Below are 19,239 nucleotides of genomic sequence, written 5' to 3' on the forward strand. Positions count from 1 at the left end.
GTGCTGGGTGGGAGACGGCAGCATGTCTGCGGAGGAGATGCCTCAGCAGGGGAGGTGGTGGCGGCTCCCAGAGGAGCATGGAGACTTCACTGGTGGCACCAGGAGCGTGTGGTGCAGGTGCTGGCCGTTCCCTTCCGAGTGCTTCAACTGCTGAAGTAGGAAGAGGAGTGAATGAGTCGGTGTGGGCAAGGCAAGAGCTCAGGCACGGAACTCCATGCTTTAAAATGGTGCCTTTGATGTTACATGAATCTTATTTCAATTAAGAGCTCATTCTTAGCTTGCTGGGCTGTAAAAAAAAAAAATAAAATAAGGGTTCAATAGATGAGGTCAATCCCTGAGGTCAGGGATTCTCAAGCTTTAGGGAGAGGGGCCTGGGGTGCGTCTCTAACTGGTGCAGGTGGCACTGAGGCTGCAGGCGTGGGACCCGCTCTGAGGACCGCTGGCCTGGAGCTCAGGACAAGCCTGGGAATGAGCTTTGGGAGGTTCCAGGGTCCAAACAGACAAACTGTGGGAAGGATGCGGCCACCCTAGAGAAGAGAGATTGATTGAGAAGGGAAAGGGAGCAGGCCTTGAACGCTAGCATTTATGGGATGGCAGAGAAAGGGAGATGGGGATGCTGCCTGCCCCCAAAGGGATGCTGAGAAGTGGCTAGAGAGGTGGCGGGGATGCCCAGAGAAGCGGGTGTGTTTTTTTTGTTTTTAGCTCTCACGTCCCTTCAGTTCGAACAGAAGCGGGGTTTGAATGGGGCAGGTGGTGGCGGCTGGACATGCCGGCACTGCTCCTCCCTGCTGAGAGCAGTCACAGGGAAGGAATGCATGTGTTCAGCTGGGACTGGAGGGGGCAGGACACAGGGGTCAGGGAGCCAGCCTGACTTGTGTGTAATTCTTTGTGCGCGCGCGGGTGTGTGTGGTGGAACATACGTAACGAAATCTGCCATTCTAACCATTTTCAATGTACAGTTCAGTGTGGTTAAGTACATTCACCAGCACCACTATCCGTTTCTAAACTTCTGCATCATCCCAAACTGAAACTCTGTACGCCTTCGACAGTGACTCCCATCCCCGCTCCCCGCAGCCCCTGGCAACCCCGTTCTACTCTCTGTGAATTTGACTACTCTGGGGACCTGATAAAGGAGGAATCACGTTATACAATATTGATCTTTCGGGGACTGGCTTTTTCACTTAGCATGATGTCTTCAGAGTTCATCCGCACTGTAGCATGTGTCAGAATCTCATTCTTCTTTATGGCTGAATAATGTTCCGCCGCCTGGATGTACCATGTTTTGTTTGTACATTCACCTGTCGATGGATACCTGGGTTTTCTGCTTTTTAGCTATTGAGCATAATGCCGTGAACATTGGTGTGCAAGTGTCTGAGTCCTGCTTCCCGTTCTTTTGAGCATATACCTAGGACTGGAATTGCATGATCGTGTGGCAGTTCTGTGGTTAACTTTTTAAAGGAATCACCAAACTGTTTCCACTTCAGCTGTAGCATTTTACATTGCAGTGGTCGAGGGTTCCAATTTCTCCACATCCTCACCGACACTTTCTTTCAATTTTACGATAATAGCCATCCTGATGGGTGTGAAGGGATACCTTGTTGTGGTTTGCATTTCTGTAGTGACCAGTCATGGTGAGCATCTTTTCTTGTGCTCATTGGCCATTTGTGTATCTTCTGTTGGAGAAATGTCTGAGTTCTTTGCTCATTTTTTTTCCAATTTTTTAATTGTAAAATACACATAAGATTTACCATCTTAACCATTTTTAAGTGTATAGTCCAGCGATATTAAATACATGCGTAATGTTGTGCAGCCATCCCTACACCTAGCTCTAATTCTTTTCCTCCTGTAAAACTGCAACTCCATGCCCATTAAACAGTAACCCCCCTCTCCCCTTCCCCCAGCCCCTGGTAATCTCCGTTTTACTTTCTGTCTCTATGACTTCGACTACTCTCAGCATCTCATACAAGTGCAGTCATAAAGTATTTGTCTTTTTGTGACTGGCTTATTTTACTTTGCGTAATATCCTCAAGGCCCATCCATTTGTCCATCAGCGGACGCTTAGGCTGCTACCACGGTCCCCTGTTGTGAGTGACGCTGCTGTGAACACGGTGCACACGGCTTGCTGAGACTCCGCCTTCAGTCCTTTTGGGTACATACCCAGAAGTGGGATTGCGGGATCAGAAGGTAGTTAGTTCTGTTTTTAATTTTTTGGGGAACCTTGGTACTGTTCTCCACAGCAGCTGGACCATTTTCTGTTTCCACCAACAGGGCACAGGGGTTCCAATTTCTCCATATCCTCTTATTTTCTGTTTTCTACTTTTTATAGTAGCTACTCCAGTGGGTTTGAGAGGGGGTATTTCGTTGTTTGATTTGCGTTTTCCTCACGATTAGGAATGTTGAGCATCTTTTCATGTGCTATTGGCCATTTGTGTATCTTCTTTGGGGAAAATGTGTATTCAAGTCCTTTGACCATTTTTTAGTTGGGTGGTTTTATTGCATATTAGGAATTCTGTATGTATTCTGGATCTTAATCCTTTATCAAATACAATTTGCAGATATTTTCTCCCATTCTGTGGGTTTTCATCCTCTTGATAGTGCCCTTTGATGCACAAAAGTTTTAAATTTTGAGATAGCCCAATTTGTCTTCCTGTCCTTCTGGTGTCATCACCAGGAAATCATTGCCAAATCCAACGTCATCAAGATTTTCCCTTATGTTTTCTTCTAAGAGTTTTATAGTTTTAGCTCTTACATTTAAGTCTTTGATCCATTTTATTTTGTATGTGGTGTGAGGTTAGGGTCTACCTTGACTCTTTTGTATGTAGATATTTCAGGCCTGGTTTCTAACATCCATTCACTGTCTTGATTGGCAGAAATTTCAGCAGATTTCAAGGAGCCACCATCCCTACCAGGGAAGGAGAAGCCACCCTTGACAGCAGCCTGTGGGTCCCCACTGGCCACACAGCCCTCACCCTCAGCCGAGGTCCCCCAGGCTGCCCCGCCTCCGCCAGGCTCGCCCTCCCTCCCTGGGCGCCTGGAGGACTTCCTGGAGAGCAGCACGGGGCTGCCTCTGCTGACCAGTGGGCACGAAGGGCCAGAGCCCCTTTCTCTCATCGATGACCTCCACAGCCAGATGCTGAGCAGCTCTGCCATCCTGGACCACCCCCCATCACCCATGGACACCTCGGAATTGCACTTTGTCCCTGAGCCTAGCAGCAGCATGGGCCTGGACCTGGCTGATGGCCACCTGGACAACATGGACTGGCTGGAGCTGTCGTCAGGCGGCCCTGTGCTGAGCCTGGCCCCCCTCAGTACCACAGCCCCCAGCCTCTTCTCTACAGACTTCCTCGATGGCCATGATTTGCAGCTACACTGGGATTCCTGCTTGTAGTTCTCGGCTCCAGAGACTGGGGGTGGCGGAGGGGATGGAAGTTGGGGAGCTGTGGAACTTCAGCGAGCGTGGCTCCTGCTTGATTCAGCCTCTCCACGTGGTTGTCTTGACAATCACAGTCCCTGCTTTTTTTCCTTCGCTGGGAGGCTGGAGCAGAGGGGCCCCTCCTCCTGGTTCAGGCTCACCCAGGGCAGAGGAAGAGTAGCTGTCAAGCAGCAACCCTGGGTCCCATGCTGGGGTTTGGAGGCCTGGATGGGGTCGGGCCATTTCTGTTTGACCTCCTTTTTTGAGGTCAGAGGTGCACCGTCTGGCTGCAGTTTGGCTAAGGTAGGTGAGGCCCAGCCAACAGGCTGCTCTTCTGGCTCTGAGGTGAGTTGAGGGAGGAATCTCCTTCCTGTCTCTTCCCCTTCGCTGTGAGGGAGGAAACTAGCCTGGGCCTCTACCTCCCCATTCCCCATGTCTGCCAACCCCAGGCTCCCGGCCATTTTAGCATCTTGGTATAGTGTAACCATTTAGTGGTTGGTGGCAAAAGTTTTCTGTACAGGTGTATATATCTCTATATTATATATTGATATACATATATACATATATTCTGGGGGGACAGGAGGTGGGTGCAGCTCCCAGGTAGTAGATACGGGGTCACCCTTGAGCTGTGTGCCACATGGTTTAGTGCCCTACCTGGTATGCGGCTGCCCAGGCCCACCCATCACGTGTGTGACATGCAGAAACCCTGCCACGGCCTGTGCCCCACCTGCCCTGCTTCCTGGCTCCTTATCAGTGCCACTGGGGCAGAGGTGCTTCCTGGCTATGCTGCCAGGAGCTCTCCACCCACATTCCGTCCCCCTCGCCTCACTGCAGCCAACGCGGCCCTGGGACAGGAGGGGCTTCAGGCCGGCTCCCTGCTGCTGTGGGCCTGAGAGGTGGCCATGAAGCTGTGGCCTCTCATTTTCCCTGATTCATAGGGGAGTAGGGATGGAGTCACCAAAACCAGTGCTGGGACAAAGGTGGGGAAGCTGTGTGAACTTTTTAAAATAAAAACCCAAACACCGGCTTGTTAGTCCATCTCATTCAATCCATGGAATGGGTGGGCAGTGCGCCTGATCCCCCTCCCCATCAGGCTGACTTGGGGAGTGTTCAGCACAGGCTGCCTACCTGTACAGGAAAAAGCAGCCAGGCTGCGCCTTCCAGACCACTCCAGGAAGGGCAGAACCTCGGACACCTCTGTGGCTCTGGCTGGACAGAAGACAGGAGGCAGTTTCTCAAAGACATAGTTTATTTACAAACCAAAGAGGCCAAGGAGCCTTTACCTGCCATTAGCCACCCCACACCTGCCTTCCTGAGCAAAGACTGACACGAAGGTGCAGCTCTCCACCTCCTCACAAGGTTTTTGGTCGGTACAAACTGTAGTTGGGGCCTGGGGCTTCACCAAGGACTCTGGTGAGGCAGAGCCCCACCTCCCAGGCGCTCAGGAGGAAGCGGCTGAGCTGGGCACCCACCTTCCGTTCCTGCCACCAGCAGTGGCTCTGGGGAGAGCCTGATGTTCCCGCCAGTCACAGGGCTCTAGAGAGCATCTTCCCCAGACCCCACAGCTTGAGGTGGGCCTGGGCCACCTCAGACCCGGCCCCGGAGCAGGCCTGAGGCTGGCCGTGAGGGTTGCTTTGGTAGTCAGGGGGTTGGGGGAGGCCTGGGTGTGACAGGGCAGCTGAAGGAAGAGCATCACCCATCTATGTCCCAGCTGAAAAGGTGGTGCTTCACCAGCATGTCCTGGACGCCCTCCTTCAGAGGCTGCTTCTCCTCCTGCACACAGGGACAGCCCGTCACCTCACAGGCCTGGGGCCAGAGCAGTTCTTACAGCTGATGCCAGCACTCTGGTTCCTCACCCGGGCCCCACCTCAGCCACCCGAGAAACCGTAGGGGAGCTCCGCCAGCACCGCCCTCGGGAAGGCAGACTCAGGGCCTCGGAGCAGCCCACAGCACCCACCTCTCTCTTCGCAGGGAGCTCCCAGTCCTGGGAGAGGCTGAAGGCAAAGCAGCAAAGGACGCTGGAGGTGAGGGGGTGGGGTGAGGCTCTCGTCACCTTCGGTGGGCCCTGCCACCCACCCCTGCCTCCATCCCCCAACCCCTGGGCCCTACAGAGCTGGCCACGCCCCACCCGCATGGTCCTCACCGGAGCTCGCACTTGATCTGGACCCAGCCAGGGCTGCGCAGGAAGGACCAGGGCTGGTACCACTTCTCCACGGTCGGCAGGCTGGAGCAGAGCACCTCCAGCCACAGGTGCAGCACCTGCTCACTGGGGACAAGGCCAGGAGGAGCGGGGGCTCCTCTCGGCCCTTCTGGCTGTGGCCCGCAGTGGATGCTCCAACCTGCCCTTCTCAGCAGCTCCCAGACCGCCCTCCGTGGGGAAGGCAAGGCCTTGAGCAAGACCAAAGTCCCCGAGATTCCTTCTCTGTCCTTCAGGCTCCCCTTAGAGGACCCCCTCCCATGCTGGGCTGGGCCACCCCTACTCCGCGGCTCCTCCTGTCCCTCTGCCATCCCCTTTCCTACACTTACTTGAGCCCCACACAGATCAGTGAGCGGAGCTTGACGTCCATTTGTGCGTGTGCTGCGTCGTGGGTCACGTTCACAGACTGCACAGCCTGGGGGGCACAGCTGTCACTCAGGCACCCCCACTGACCAACCTGGGAGAGGTGTCTAGGGTCTGGCTGAGCAGGCCCTGCTTACCCGGTACAGCAGCTCCTCCGGGGTCAGGACTTTGCCATCTTCATCCAACCTGAGAAGGGACCAAAGCTCCCTGGTGTGCCAGGTGGGCACAGGCTCAGGCCCCCCCTTCACTGCCCGCAGCAGGCAACCCTGCCAGGAGGATGCGGGGCGGGGCCCAGTTACCTGTACGTCTTACAGAGCACCAGGCGGGAATACACGGAGTCGAAGTCTCTCTCGACCTCCCGGCCGGCCGCCTGTCAGGGATGGCACACGGTGCGGGTGTAGGACAGGAAGGGGCAACGGAGCACACGTCACTCCCCTGCACTGCTTCCGCACCTCCACAGGGCCCACGGCAGGAAGGGCCTAAGACGGGCACTGTGGGGAGGCAGAGCTGGTGCAGGGGACAGGAGTCCGGCCCGACTTACCTCCTCGATAAACAGCCAGGGATGGCAGGCACCCCCGAGCAGAGACGGCTTCTTCAGTCCATGTTCAAACAGGGCCTTCAGGGCCGGGCAAAGAGTCCCTCGCACGAGGTCCGTGACCCCCTCTGTCACCGAGTCGTCCCCCGCGATGGAGTACTGATGGGGGGAATGGGTCTGAGAAGCCCCTGCCCAACGCTGCCTGCAGCCAGCCAACCACCGCCACTGCCACAAGCCCGGACGCGCTCGGGCACAGGCCCTGGCCAGGAGGGTGCCGGCCCTGTCCTGCCCCCTCACCTCTTTGCTCCGTTCATCCAGGACCTCCACGAACTTGGCTGGAAACCAGCCTGCGGGAGAAGCAAGCCCTGTGAGCAGCAGCCCAGTGCGCTCCAACCCCTGCTCTCGGGGCTTAGGACAGAGCAGGCGCAGCCCGCGCACGGGCAGGAGGCGATGGCAGGAAGGTGGCGAGGGTGCCCGAGTCTTCACTGCCCATCCCTCCTCCCACCCGCACTCCACAGCAGACGAAGGCCCTCACCTCGCAGGCCGTTCAGCTCCCCCACCCAGCAGTGCTCGTCCTTCTGAGAAATTATCTGCACAGGAGGGAAAACAGCAGGAACCAGAGCTGGGTGCCCGGGGCCAGTGCCTCGCACACAACTCGTCTGATTTTGTGCTTCGCAACTCGGCCCTGCCGAAAACCCCGTTTTCCGAAGCAAGAGCCCTTGGCAAGGAGAGGAAACCTCCCACGCACCGTGATGATGTCGTTCTTGCGGAAGCCCAGCTCGTCATCGTCATGACGCTCGAAGTCCAGTAGGGCCTTGGCTCGACGCCGGTGGCTCCGTGAACACGCTACATAGTTCTCGTGGTCCCGCTGGTGGCTCTCCATGCTGTAGTCAGGGGTCAGCTCCTGCCAGAGTGGACAGAGGTGGTATGGACAGAAAGGCCACCGAGGGGGAGAAGCCTCAGCACCATGAATGGGGCTGGGCAGGGAGGGCCGGTCCGTTCCCCAGGAGAGCCTGGGAGTGCCGACTCACCACACTGCAGTTTTTGGGGTCTGTGCACTGGAAGTGGCGTGCCACGCGGAGGATAGCTTCCCGGAGGTCGGCCACCAGTTCTGTCTGCTTGATGTTCTTGGCCTTAAGTGCCTCCAGGTCATCTTCCCCTAGGAGGCCCAGAGAGTGATGGTGACCACAGCCCTTCCCAGGCCCCCTGAGGAGAGGAAGCCCCAAGTCCACACTAGGTATGGGGACAGACGGCCCCGTCTGCACTGCCTGCCCGCTCAGTGCCCACAGCAGAGTTCTCACCGAACAGCAGGGCGGTGATGGCGGATTTCCTCCGCTGGGTCCTGCGGCGAACAACCTACAGGGAGGGAGAGCAGGTTGGCAATGGCCCCCTGGCACCCCCACCCGGGAGGGAGCGAACCCACCAGCCTTTCTCTCACATGCTCTCCTCTGAAACAGCCTCTGAGGCCGGCTGTGGGCATCGGGAAAGCAAGTCAGCCGTGCCAGGGGCAGAGCCCCTAGACGCGCGAGGAGGGCCAGGTGGCCCCACCGCTGTGGTCTGACTGGGCCACGCCAGCCTCAAGTGCTGGGCTCAGGGGCAGAACAGCAGGGCAGCAAGGGCCAGTCTGTTCCCTGCGGCCCTCTCCCTTTGGGCCTCCTCAGGGTACACTCCCCGCAACTGTGGGCTGAGGTGGGGTCTCCCGCTCCTGCTCCACCTGAGAGAGGTTGGTGGTGGTGCTGGCCCCCAGGAGCTGGCCCTGGTCTGCAATGAGGTAGGCCAGGTGCTTGCGGCGCTGGGTCTCCACAGCCACGTCGGTGAGGGAGCCAGCCAGCCGCATGGCCACCCCCAGCAGCAGCTCCGCATCCTCAATCTGCGATGGGATATCTGACAGCGTGTTGAAGATGGAGGCCGAGTTCTCCGACTGGATCAGCTCCTCCTCCTGGGCCATGCCAGGGCAGGACGGGGGGGAGGCTGTCACTGCCAGGCATCCCCCATCTTCAGAGACCTGTGCCCTCTTGGCGTGGCCATCAGGGGCTGGTCCTGCCTGGTTCACCAGCTCCCCCATCCACCCCACATGGGCTCCTGTTCCTCAGCCTGAAAGCTGGGTGGCATGGCGGTGGTGGGGACAGCAGGGGCCCAGCAAGCACCTTGAGGCACAGCATGCCCAGAGTGATCCGGAACAGCACCAGGGAGCCCTCGTAGAAGAACAAGTCCCAGATGCGCAGCAGCAGCTTGATGTGCACCACACTGGCGAAGGCAGTGAGGAACCAGTGCAGCGTGATCAGGGACAGCTCTGTGAACAGACACCAGCCACTGTGGCTGGGACCAGGGACAGCCTGGCCACAGGGCAGCCTGGGGAGGAGCTGGAGGACACGTCCCGGAGAGTGGCAAGAGGCCTTGCCTGCTCAAAGCGGAGAGAGAGCAAGAGAGCAACAAAGACTGCGGTGCCTGCGTCCGCAGCCTGGCCGTCAGCCTCTGCCAGGTGTGTCCCAAGGCCTCAGGGCTGCAGAATCAGCCAGCGTCTCAGGACCCCTGGGTGGCTGCCAGGCCTTACCGATGTCGTGCTCCTGGAGCAGCTTGTCCAAGCGAGGCAGGTACTGGACGATGAGGTGGCGCAGGACCCGCTGGTCAGTCTGGACGCCCAGCAGGGTGGTGCTGAAGTAGGAGGCAGGGAGCAGGTCCTCAATGATGGCACACATCATCCAGAAGGCGTCCTCCTCCTCCAGGAACAGCAGAAGGCAGGCGGCCACCTGGCCAGGACAGGGGAACAAAGGGCCTCTACCTATGTCTCCATGCCAACCAGAAAAGCCTCTGTGGGGACGCACTGTAGAAAGCACACCTTCCTCAGCGGGCCTCAGTTTCCTGCCCCCCGGGGGCCCATTCTGCTTGAACGACATACACACCTGCCCTGCCCTCCCTGGGGACTCCCACGTCCACCCCCACCTCCCATTCCCCTGCCCTGGAAGGTAACATGGCTCCCCTGAAGGGGCCTGGAGAAGACCTCTGGGACACTCACCACCCTCCCTGGGGCTGTGCTCACCATGCCCGTGCCCTGGCAGTAGCCGATCTCTGGGTAGAGCCAGGCCAGTGCTCGGAGGACCCTGCGCAGACGGGGCACCCCGATGCTGTTCACGTTGGCGAAGCAGGCGTTGCTGGGCATGGTGCGGAGCAGGTCCTTCTCAATCTGTCACACAGCCGTGCCAACACCCACAACAAGACCCTGTGACACCCTGTGGGAGAGGCAAAGCCCAGGCGGGCTTCTCCCCCAGGAATGGGGATGCCTCATGCTCCACGTCCCAGTTGCCCTCCCTCCCTCCAGGATCAGATCCCAGCTAGTGTGGAACTGAGGACATCAAATTCACCTGGGGTACTTCACGCCAGACCTCTGAATGAGAACGTCTGGCATGAGCCTGGAGTCTGGATTTAGAATCCCCAGCTGTTATTGAAGCGGAGCCCAGCTGTGAACCCCATCTCCTCCATGTCTTTCCACATCACTGGTGGCCTTTTAGACAATTCTCCCATGGCTTACGGAGGACCCAGAAGGGAGCAAGTTTCCTCCAGGATCATGTTTGTGGGTGGAAGGGCTGCCACCCCTGCCCAAGGGTGTGCTCCCAGAACCCCAAGCAGACCACCTCCCTCCTGGGGTGCGCAGCCAGCCTCTAGACAGGCAGCTCTTCTTGCAGGGCGCCTGGCCTCACCTGTTTGGCAGCAATGGTCTCATCGTTGGAGCTGTTCTTCACAATCTCGCGGTAGGACAGCTCGGAGTTCCTCTTCTTCTGCAGGGCCCCAGAGAGACGCATCCACAGCTAAGGGAAGAAGCCACATGAGCCTCAGTCTTTCTTGTGACACCTCACCACGGGCCACAACTCTCTCGAACCCTGTGGGTCCCTGTGGCCATCTCACCTGTGGCCTCATGCTGTGTGGGATGCCGGCCAGCACCAGGGAGCGGAGCTTCTCAGAGCGGGGTAGAGAGACTGCGATCTTGTCCCAGGTGAGATCCCCCACATCGTGGTTATGGGTGAACTCCAGGTGGGCCTGCCACCGCAGCCTCTGCGGAGGATCCTCCGTCAAAGCGGTGCTTGCCAGCAGACAGGAACCAGGCTCAGCACCTTCTGCCAGGGGAGAGCCAGGGGAGAGAACAGCCATGAGCAGAGGAAGGAGGGAAGCATGAGCTTTATGGTTCCAAACCAGACCTCTACCCTAAAATCTAGATTCCCATTGCCAATGGCTTCCTGACAGCTCCCGGGGTGCATGGGTCAGGCTTCCCTATGACGAACAAACCTGAGTTCTTCACTTTCTCCTACAAAGCCACCCCTAGCACCATTTTCCCTAGATCCAGAAATGACACCACCACTGCCCAGATGCTCAGGCCTACACCGTGGAGTCCCCTTTGATGGCTCCCCACCTAGACCCCACGTTCAATCCAGCAGCAAGTGTGCAAGGAGTGAACTCTTCTCACCGCCCCAACCACTGCCCTCATCTGAGCCACCATCCTTTGGATCACCGCAGTAGCCTTCCTGCCGGCCTCCCTGCTGCCACCTCGCCTCCCGAAGGCTGTTCTCCACAGCAGTCACAGGGACCCTTCTACAATGCGAGTCAGACCATGCCACTGCTCAGAACCTGCTAGTGGTGCCTGGCTCACTCAAAGCCCAAGGCCTGCCAGGGCCCGTGAGCTGCCTCCTCCCAGCCCTCCGTCCTCACCTCTCTCTGCCTTCCTCCCGCTCCCCGAGCTCCACTGAAACATCCCTCTTGCTCTTCCCACCAAGTCCACCCTGCCTCAGGGCTCTGCATCTCACTTCCCCTCCCCAGCAATGCTCCCTCCGCCACTGCCTTCAGTCTCTATTCAAGTGTCTCCTCCTCTGAGAAGCCTTCCTTGACCAACTTACATACGATTCACTTCCCCTCTTCTCTAGTCCCAGAATTTTTGTCATAACTCTTCTTGCCCCAGATTATGTTTGTTTACTGCCCGACTCCCCCATGAGAATGAGAACGCCATGCCGTCAGGACCACCTTCAGTTTTGTTCAAGGCACTGGGGATACAGCCACGAAGAGTGCATGACCCACAGTCGGCTTCATGGAATCTTTGTTGAATGAACCAGGATGTGGCTCTTGTGGCACCCTGCAATCTTTGTGTGGGAGAGCGCCACAGAAAGCCTCATCCATATTCATCCTAAAGCCAAGCCCTCAGCCCAGCTTTTAAAAATATCAACTTTAATGACTTTACATACAGTAAAATGCACAAATTTTAAGTGTACATTTTGGTGAGTATCAATAAACAAATGTCCAAACATTGTCCCTGTCAAGATATAGTGGTTCCACGGTGTAATGGTGAGTGCTCTGGACTCTGAATCCAGAGACCCATCAAGATATAGAATATTTCCAACATACTAGAAAGTTCCCTGTGTCCCTCTCAATGCCAGCTTTTAACCTCCAAATAGCTGCCTGCAAATTAGAAGAACAAGGAAAACTTATGTCAGAATTGGAAACATGAGTGACCTGAACATTAGTTTCAGCCAATTAAAATGTTTTAGCCACGGTTCTGGCTTGGTGACAGGCCATGCTGGGTCCTGGTAGAAGGCCTTCCCAACAACCTACTTAGGAATCAATAGGTCCATTTAATTAATTAATTAATTGATTGATTGAAACAAGAGTCTTACTGTGTTTCCTGGGCTAGAGTGCCATGGTGTCAGCCTAGCTCACAGCAACCTCAAACTGCTGGGCTCAAGCGATCTTCTGGCCTCAGCTTCCTGAGCAGCTGGGACTACAGGTGTGTGCCACCATGTCCGGCTAATTTTTTCTATTTTTTTTTGGTTGCCTGGCTAATTTCTGTTTTTTCAGTAGAGACAGGATCTCACTCTTGTTCAGGCTGGTCTTGAACTCCTGAGCTCAAGTGATCCTCCCTCCTCCCCCTCCTCGGAGGCTAGGCGTGAGCCTCCACGCCTGGCCATTTATCATTTATAGTTTAAAAAAAAAAAAAAAAAAAGAAATGGCCTAGAAGCTCATTTGTAGAAAAATAGTTATAAAAATATTATAAATAAATCCGTTATAATAGACTATTCTGCAGCCATTGAAATATATGACTTTAAAGAGGTCTTAACTGACATAGCAAAATGCTGGTAATATAATGTTTAAGATAGAATGTATATATGTTAGTTATGGAAAGTATCTATAGATACATGCAAAACCAGGAAAGGAATACACTAAAATATCAGCAGTTATCTTTAGGTTTATAGCATTATGGGTTAATTCTGTTTTAATCTTTATACTTTTCTGAATTTTTCAACTTCTCTATTAATTTTATTATCAAGTAAAGAACAATAAAATTTATCTCAAAAAAAAAATCAGAGATCTCCATATACTTATAACAGCATCCCCCTCGGATGTGCCTCTGTCCTTAAATCTGGAACAGCAGAAATGTCCAGCACTCAGGTCATGTGCTATGTATTTCGAGTCATGGGAGCTGGAGTCCTCTACAAGGACATCAGCAAGATCACACAGGAGGGGCTTTGTTTTACCTTCCTTGTCCACACGGAAACCAAACTCGTCGTAGTAGAACTCTGGTTGCTCTGCTGACTCTTCCTTCTAGAACCAGGATTAGGAAGAAAATCAGTTGTCTATCCCCTCGCTGGAACCATAGGTTCTAGAAGATGCCACCCACATGGTTGCCTGCTAAAATTCCACCCAGCCTTCAAGACTCAGCTTAAAGGCCACCATTCGACAAAGCCTTCTCTGGTCATCACTCAGCTACAGGGGGTGACTACCTTCCCTGAATTCTCCTAGCACTCTCCCTGTTCTTCTCAGAGATCAAAGATAATAAGATCAAGGCAAGAAATATGTTTTATGTATTTCTGTGTCCCCATAATACTGAGAGAATAGTGCCTCTACTGGAGAATAGAGAATTGTCCTCCAGCACAGTGACTGATTCACACAGGCATGTGGAATTAAGATCCATCTCTGGTGGAGATGATCCTGTGTGAGTCGGCCACCCGCTCCTGGGCAGCCTGCAGAGGTGGCCTGCACACCACAGCATGGGAGCACAACAGGTTGGTGCCTGCCTGGACTAACTGCTGTACCTGCTTGGCCAGGATCTCCTGGGGCCATATGCTCGCAGTCAGGGCTGAGAAGGGGCCATTGGCAGATGTGTGGCTTCCTAAAACCAAAGAGGACCAGGAATAGGAGAACAATCAAGAAAATGCAGAGGCAAAACTCAAGTCAGGATATTCCCTCTCCCTCCCAAAGCACCCACCAGCCTTAAAGAGACTGGGCCATCTCAAGTGGGACAGGTGGGGAAGGGTCAGAATGGAAGAAACCTAGAAATGAGCATATTTCTAGAGAAGGGGGAAAAAGCAGCAACATGTTATTATACAAAACATAATCAAATCATCCCCTTGCCTCTTCCTCTAAGGAGGATGTGCAGGCTGGAGGGAGGCAAGAAGAAAACTGGAGAGCCGAGCTGAGAAGAGTTTTAGTAACTTGCTCAGACAGCCAGAGCCAGCCTTCTCCAGCCTCCACCTCTCTGATCTGGATGGTGTTTTATGGAAAACAGACAAGCCAGCTCCCATTCCTTTGGCTCCTCTGTGAGAGCCTCATACCCCATTTCCAAGTCCAGTCCCTGCTGCTACCTGACATCATGCTGGGAGGCAGGGCAAGCCTTCTGCAGCTCCAGACTTAGAAGTTTACTATCCTGCTATCTTAGAGCTGGAAGGCTCCTCAGGCTTCATCTGGTTCAGAAACATCTGCCCTGTTAGGAGAGCAAAGGGGAAGTCATTCTAAAGCACCCACTCTCCTGCAAAGGTGAATCCCTTCCACCCACCCTCTGATTTTGCAAGCCCAGAATCCTGGCCACTGTGGAAAAGAGAAGGAAAAAGTCACACTTTGCCCATTTTTTAATTGTCTTTTTATTGTTAAGTCCCTATTTTTTAAGGACAAACAATGGAGGGGGCACAGGATTTGAAAGAAATCCTGTTTCTTTTCTGAAAGAAAAAGCCTCCTATCTGAACACTTTGTCTAAGAGAGGACACACTTTGAAGAAGCTACATAACTGATGTTTTCAACTTCTTTATGAACCAAAGGGGGGTGTCCACTCAGTTCCCCTTTTATCATAGAAGAAGAATCACATATAGACTCCCCAGTGCCCTGTGCTCAGGTAATGTTTTTTTAAAAAGAAAAAGAAAACAAAACCTCTGTGAATAGGGTTCCCTGAGCCAGAGTCGCTGAGGCACCACTCAGCTAGCACCCGGCTTTGCTTGAGTAGACACCTCCGCTCCCCTCTGCTGCTCCCTCCGCGCCAGCAGTCTGTTCTGCCACATCTTCCACTGGCCTCGCAGCCGGGCAACTAAGTTAGCAAGAAGAACATAATTTAAATTTCTCCTGTCATTGTTTAAACCCCTGCCCCCTCCCTTTTTTGTCCTCTTAAAAAACATACAGCAATAAAAAGACAAATAGCTCAATTTAAAAATGGGCAAAAGATTTGAATATACGTTTCTCTAAAGGAGACGTAAATGGCCAAAAAGCAGGTAAAAAGACACTCAATATCATTAGCCATCAGGAAAATGCACATCAAACCCACAATGAGACCCCCATTTCATACCCACTGGGATGGCTATAACCAAAAAGACAGACAATGATAAGCGTTGGTGAGGATGTGGAGAGGAACCGGAGTCCTCATTCACTGCTGGGGGCATGAGAAAATGGTGCAGCTGCTGTGAAGACAGTCGGGCAGTTCCTCAGTGATTGAACGGTTACCACGCGACCCAGCAACTCCACTCCTATGTGTACATCCCAAGGAAATAACAACCCTATGTCCACACAAAAACTTGTACATGAATGTTCACAGCAGCATGATTCATTATAGCCAAAAAGTAAAAACTCAAATGTCCACCAACTGATGAATAGATACATATAAAACATGAAATATTCATACAATGAAATATTTTCAGGCACAAAAAGCAATGAATTACTGACACCCGCTGCAACACGGATGAACCCAGAAAACATTATGCTCAGTGAAAAAAGCCAGACACAAAAGGATGAATATAGTATGAGTCTATTTAAATGAAATGTGCAGAAAAAGCGTATCTATACAGACAGAAAGTAGATTCATGGTTGCCAGGGGCTGAAGGGAAGGGGGTATGGGGAGTGACTGCTAACAGGGTTTCTATCTGGGGTGATGAAAATGTTCTGGAATTGGATGGTGGTGATGGTTGCACAACATGGTGAATATACTAAAACCACTGAATTGTACATTTTAAAAATGGTAAATTTTATGGTATATGAATTGTATCTCTGTATCTCAATTTAAAAAAGAAAACAGCCATCAACTAGGGAGTCAGTAGTAGGGGCTTCCTCCAACTTTCTATTTCTAAGCTCCTGCTCCTATTAAAACTAGAAGGAGCCTACTATTACCCACTGGAGTTTCAACAGGAAAGCACCCAGGACAGTGTTCGGCTGTGGGGGGAATGGCTTCTGTGATTACAGCGCAGACATCTCCAGTCAGATCTGCACTCAAATCCTAGCTCTGCTACTACCCACTTGCTATGACCTTGGGCAAGTTTACTTCACTTGAATATTGGTTTTCTCATCCATAAAATGGCATAACAATACCTATGCCTCACTGTGGTTATTAGGAGTGGGAGAATACAAAGCCCTTAGGCACACTGTCTGGCACACAGCAAGTACTCACTAAACATCAGGCAATTAGTAGTCCTAATGATTCCCAGAAGTTACTGTTAGTATCTGGGCCCCCTACATTGCGATCTACTCAAAGCTGTTATGTTGAACCACATGAAATTGCTAATATTCATCCATTACAACCTACAAAAATGACAATTTTATATGGTTCAACATAACATCCCAATTGAGATCATGAGAAAGACTCCTCATTGCCAGCGACCCCAGAGGTAGCGGTCTGGTTGTTTCTTCTGGAAGAGCAGAGTAAAAGCGGAAGGAAAGCAGTTGCTTGTAGTGGAGGGAACGAGCTACTTTGGCTGTGGAGGACGGAGGGGCTGGGAAGGCAATTCTCCTGAGCAGCTGCCTTTCCTGAGCCTGGCTCCCGTCCCACTCATTCATTCAGTGGCAAACAGGGACCAAGCACCACTGGGAGCCAGCATTCTCCTATGGGCTGGGATGCAAAGTAGAAGACAACGCCCTGGCCCTTACGTCCCCCAGTGGAGGATCTGACAGTAACATAAAAATGTGTTGTGATAACTACAATGCTACAAGAAAAATAAAGCAAGGCAAAGGTATGGAGAGTATCAGAAGAGAGGGGCTGTTTATGTCAAGTGGTCAGGAAAAGCTCTTTGAGAATAAAGTGATATCTGAGCAAAGACCTAAAGGAAGTGAGGGCTCCAGTCCTGTGGCTATCTGAGGGAAAGGGGACCCAGGGAGAAGGGGCAAGTCAGGAGCAACCTTGGCAGGCTGAAGCCTGAAGACAAGGCAGCCAGTAGGCTAGAGGGGCTGGGGGGCGAGGGGAGAAGGGTGGGAAGAGACGCAGCAGGGGGCCATGGGCACCTCACAGTGCAGTGAGGACTCTGGGCTTCACTCTCAGTGGGCTGGGAAATTAGAGGGTTCTGAGCTCCCTCTGGCCACCCTGCAAACAAGGAGGCGGTGGACACAGAGGAGGCTCTTGCACTAGTCAAGGTGAAAGATGATGTTGGCTTTGCTACCGTGGCAACACTGAGAAATGGTTAGACTCTGGATATATTTTGAGGAGTCTGTGAGGGTCAGCTCTGCAATGCAATGTTATCTGTGTGTGAGTGTATATACACACATATATGTGCCACTTCTCCCACAGGCTAAGGAGCCCAGCCGGATGTGATATTGCTAAGCTGGGTGGGCAGGTTTTTCTTGCCTCTGGTCGCTATGGAAACCTTCCTGAAAGCAGCCACCTGGGAGTTGGCAGGAGCAGCCCAGGGAGTTAGCCATGTCACCCTGGCTGCCCTCTGTTGTCACAGTATTGAGAGGCATAAACTTTTGAAAACCAGGAAAGAGTCAAGCACGTTTGAGGTTTCTAGGAGGAATTTTAAAAAAATAATTGTACATACTCCCTTGTTCGCCAATCCTACAATTTCCTATAAAACAAATTTTGTTCACAATGCAAAGGTCAGACCATCACTATAAATTCCTGTGCGTTCCTATGTATATGTGGCGGGGATAGGGGGTACAGAAAAGGTTCTGTCCGTTTCCTATGGCCTCTTGATACAGATCAGAGGGGTATGGCCCCTCATCCCCTCTTGACCTACTCTCCTATCCCATCTCCTATTTTTCTTGACAGTAAAGCCCAGCATTGCTACTACTACACAGGTGGTTTTCTGCAGATATGTGCCAGGGCACACGAAAGATGTAAGCAACATAAGCAAAAATATTTCTATTTTAAGAGGCCTCTGAGATTCTGAAGACTACTTTTTCTCTGTAAGGAGATAAGAGGACACCGAAAGCTGCTGGTAAAAACTAACCTGGATAGAGACGTGTAAAGCCAGGAAAGTTCAAGAAAGGCTGGATTCTAATATGAACACTTTTTGGAAAATGAAGGAAAAATACATGAATACTTTTTTCAAGGTAAGAGTACAAAAATACTTGCTTTCTTCCTGGTTTTTCTCCTTGGCTTCTATTCCTCAACACACCTCTGTGTGGGCTACACCCCCAGCCCCTTGCTCTTCTCACTCTGAGCTCTTCCCGGTACTCTCATCTTCCAAGACCACCTGCTGACTCCTTTGTCTAGTGACACTGTTCTGCCAGTTCCACTATTTCCAGCTGCTTCCTACTGCCAAAGTTATCTTTCTTAAGTGCAAATCAGATCCCAGCCATCTCCTGCTTAACTCTTTCAACAGTTTGCCACCATCCCCAGAAGAGCCACATCCTTTAACAACACGAGGTTCTGCATGATCTGGCCCTGCCTACCTCCCTGGATCCTCTCACCACCCCACACCCACCCCACGCTCCAGTCACGCTGGCCCACTCTCTCAGCTGCCCAAATGCACTGTACTCTGTCTCTGTGCTTCTGTCTCTAATGGTCTTCTCCTTATCTGCCAGACTCCTATTCATACTTTAAGACTCAACTCAAACGACATCTCATCATAGACAGAAGCCTCCTGTGGTAGCCAACCTCCAAGATGGCTCCAAATGATTCTACCTCCTGGTAGTCCACCCTTGTATTGGCCTGCTCCACACCAAATCACAGCAAACCTCAGCAACCAAAATACAGTGACTGTATACAACTTCCATCAGTAGGCCATAAATGGCATTATAGCTTCCACCTTGTTCTTTTATATCACTTGCTCTGGGGAAAGTCAGCCACCGAGTCATGAGGACACCCGAGGAGCCCCCTGGAGAGGTACCAACTTGCCTGCCACATGTGTAAGCCACCTTGGAAGATCCTGTAGCCTCAAATCATCAGATGACCTCAGCCCTGGCCAATATCTGATTGCAATGTCATGACAGAGGCCCTTCTCTCTCACAAAGCAGAATAATGATGCTCTGAAATGCTCCTGAATTGTTCACCCATAACAACCATGAACAATGATAAATGATTACTGTTGTTTTAAGCCACTAAGTTTAGGAGTCATATGTTGCACACCAATAGATAACTAACTTACTTTCATGATGCTTCTCTGCCTTTAGTTAAGTATCTATGCCCCCATAAAACCCTGTGAATAATTCCATCACAGCACTTTTGTCTTTTTTTTTTTTTGCCAGTTGATTCCACTAGACTCCATCTTTTTTTTTTTTTTTTTT

At 52.5% G+C, this 19,239-nt stretch overlaps 2 protein-coding genes across 4 annotated transcripts in view; one reads left to right on the forward strand and one right to left on the reverse strand.

Moving 5' to 3' along the window:
- MKL1 (megakaryoblastic leukemia (translocation) 1) overlaps positions 1-4,445 on the forward strand; it is a 182,671-nt gene extending 178,226 nt beyond the window's left edge. For both annotated transcript variants that reach the window (XM_012638086.1, XM_012638085.1), the window contains exon 14: positions 2,871-4,445. In XM_012638086.1, the coding sequence (XP_012493540.1) occupies positions 2,871-3,388 (518 nt within the window). In that variant the 3' untranslated portion in view covers positions 3,389-4,445. The remainder of the gene's footprint in view (positions 1-2,870) is intronic.
- Positions 4,446-4,664: 219 nt separating this feature from the next.
- SGSM3 (small G protein signaling modulator 3) overlaps positions 4,665-19,239 on the reverse strand; it is a 35,658-nt gene continuing 21,083 nt past the window's right edge. Inside the window, exons 2-22 of one of the 2 annotated variants that reach the window (XM_012638087.1) lie at positions 14,130-14,248; positions 13,581-13,657; positions 13,023-13,089; positions 10,411-10,619; positions 10,206-10,313; positions 9,548-9,691; positions 9,062-9,257; positions 8,655-8,800; positions 8,222-8,446; positions 7,809-7,863; positions 7,539-7,666; positions 7,256-7,411; positions 7,043-7,097; positions 6,805-6,854; positions 6,514-6,666; positions 6,272-6,342; positions 6,110-6,158; positions 5,939-6,024; positions 5,556-5,678; positions 5,370-5,430; positions 4,665-5,185 (exon numbers count right to left, since the gene is read on the reverse strand). In XM_012638087.1, coding sequence (XP_012493541.1) covers positions 5,105-5,185; positions 5,370-5,430; positions 5,556-5,678; positions 5,939-6,024; positions 6,110-6,158; positions 6,272-6,342; positions 6,514-6,666; positions 6,805-6,854; positions 7,043-7,097; positions 7,256-7,411; positions 7,539-7,666; positions 7,809-7,863; positions 8,222-8,446; positions 8,655-8,800; positions 9,062-9,257; positions 9,548-9,691; positions 10,206-10,313; positions 10,411-10,619; positions 13,023-13,089; positions 13,581-13,657; positions 14,130-14,139 — 2,250 coding nt within the window. In that variant the 5' untranslated portion in view covers positions 14,140-14,248 and the 3' untranslated portion in view covers positions 4,665-5,104. The remainder of the gene's footprint in view (positions 5,186-5,369; positions 5,431-5,555; positions 5,679-5,938; positions 6,025-6,109; positions 6,159-6,271; positions 6,343-6,513; positions 6,667-6,804; positions 6,855-7,042; positions 7,098-7,255; positions 7,412-7,538; positions 7,667-7,808; positions 7,864-8,221; positions 8,447-8,654; positions 8,801-9,061; positions 9,258-9,547; positions 9,692-10,205; positions 10,314-10,410; positions 10,620-13,022; positions 13,090-13,580; positions 13,658-14,129; positions 14,249-19,239) is intronic. The other variant, XM_012638088.1, reaches the window with a different exon arrangement.

The sequence above is a fragment of the Propithecus coquereli genome, unplaced genomic scaffold (assembly GCF_000956105.1).
Source record: "Propithecus coquereli isolate 6110/MARCELLA unplaced genomic scaffold, Pcoq_1.0 Scaffold126, whole genome shotgun sequence".
Lineage (NCBI taxonomy): Eukaryota > Metazoa > Chordata > Mammalia > Primates > Indriidae > Propithecus > Propithecus coquereli.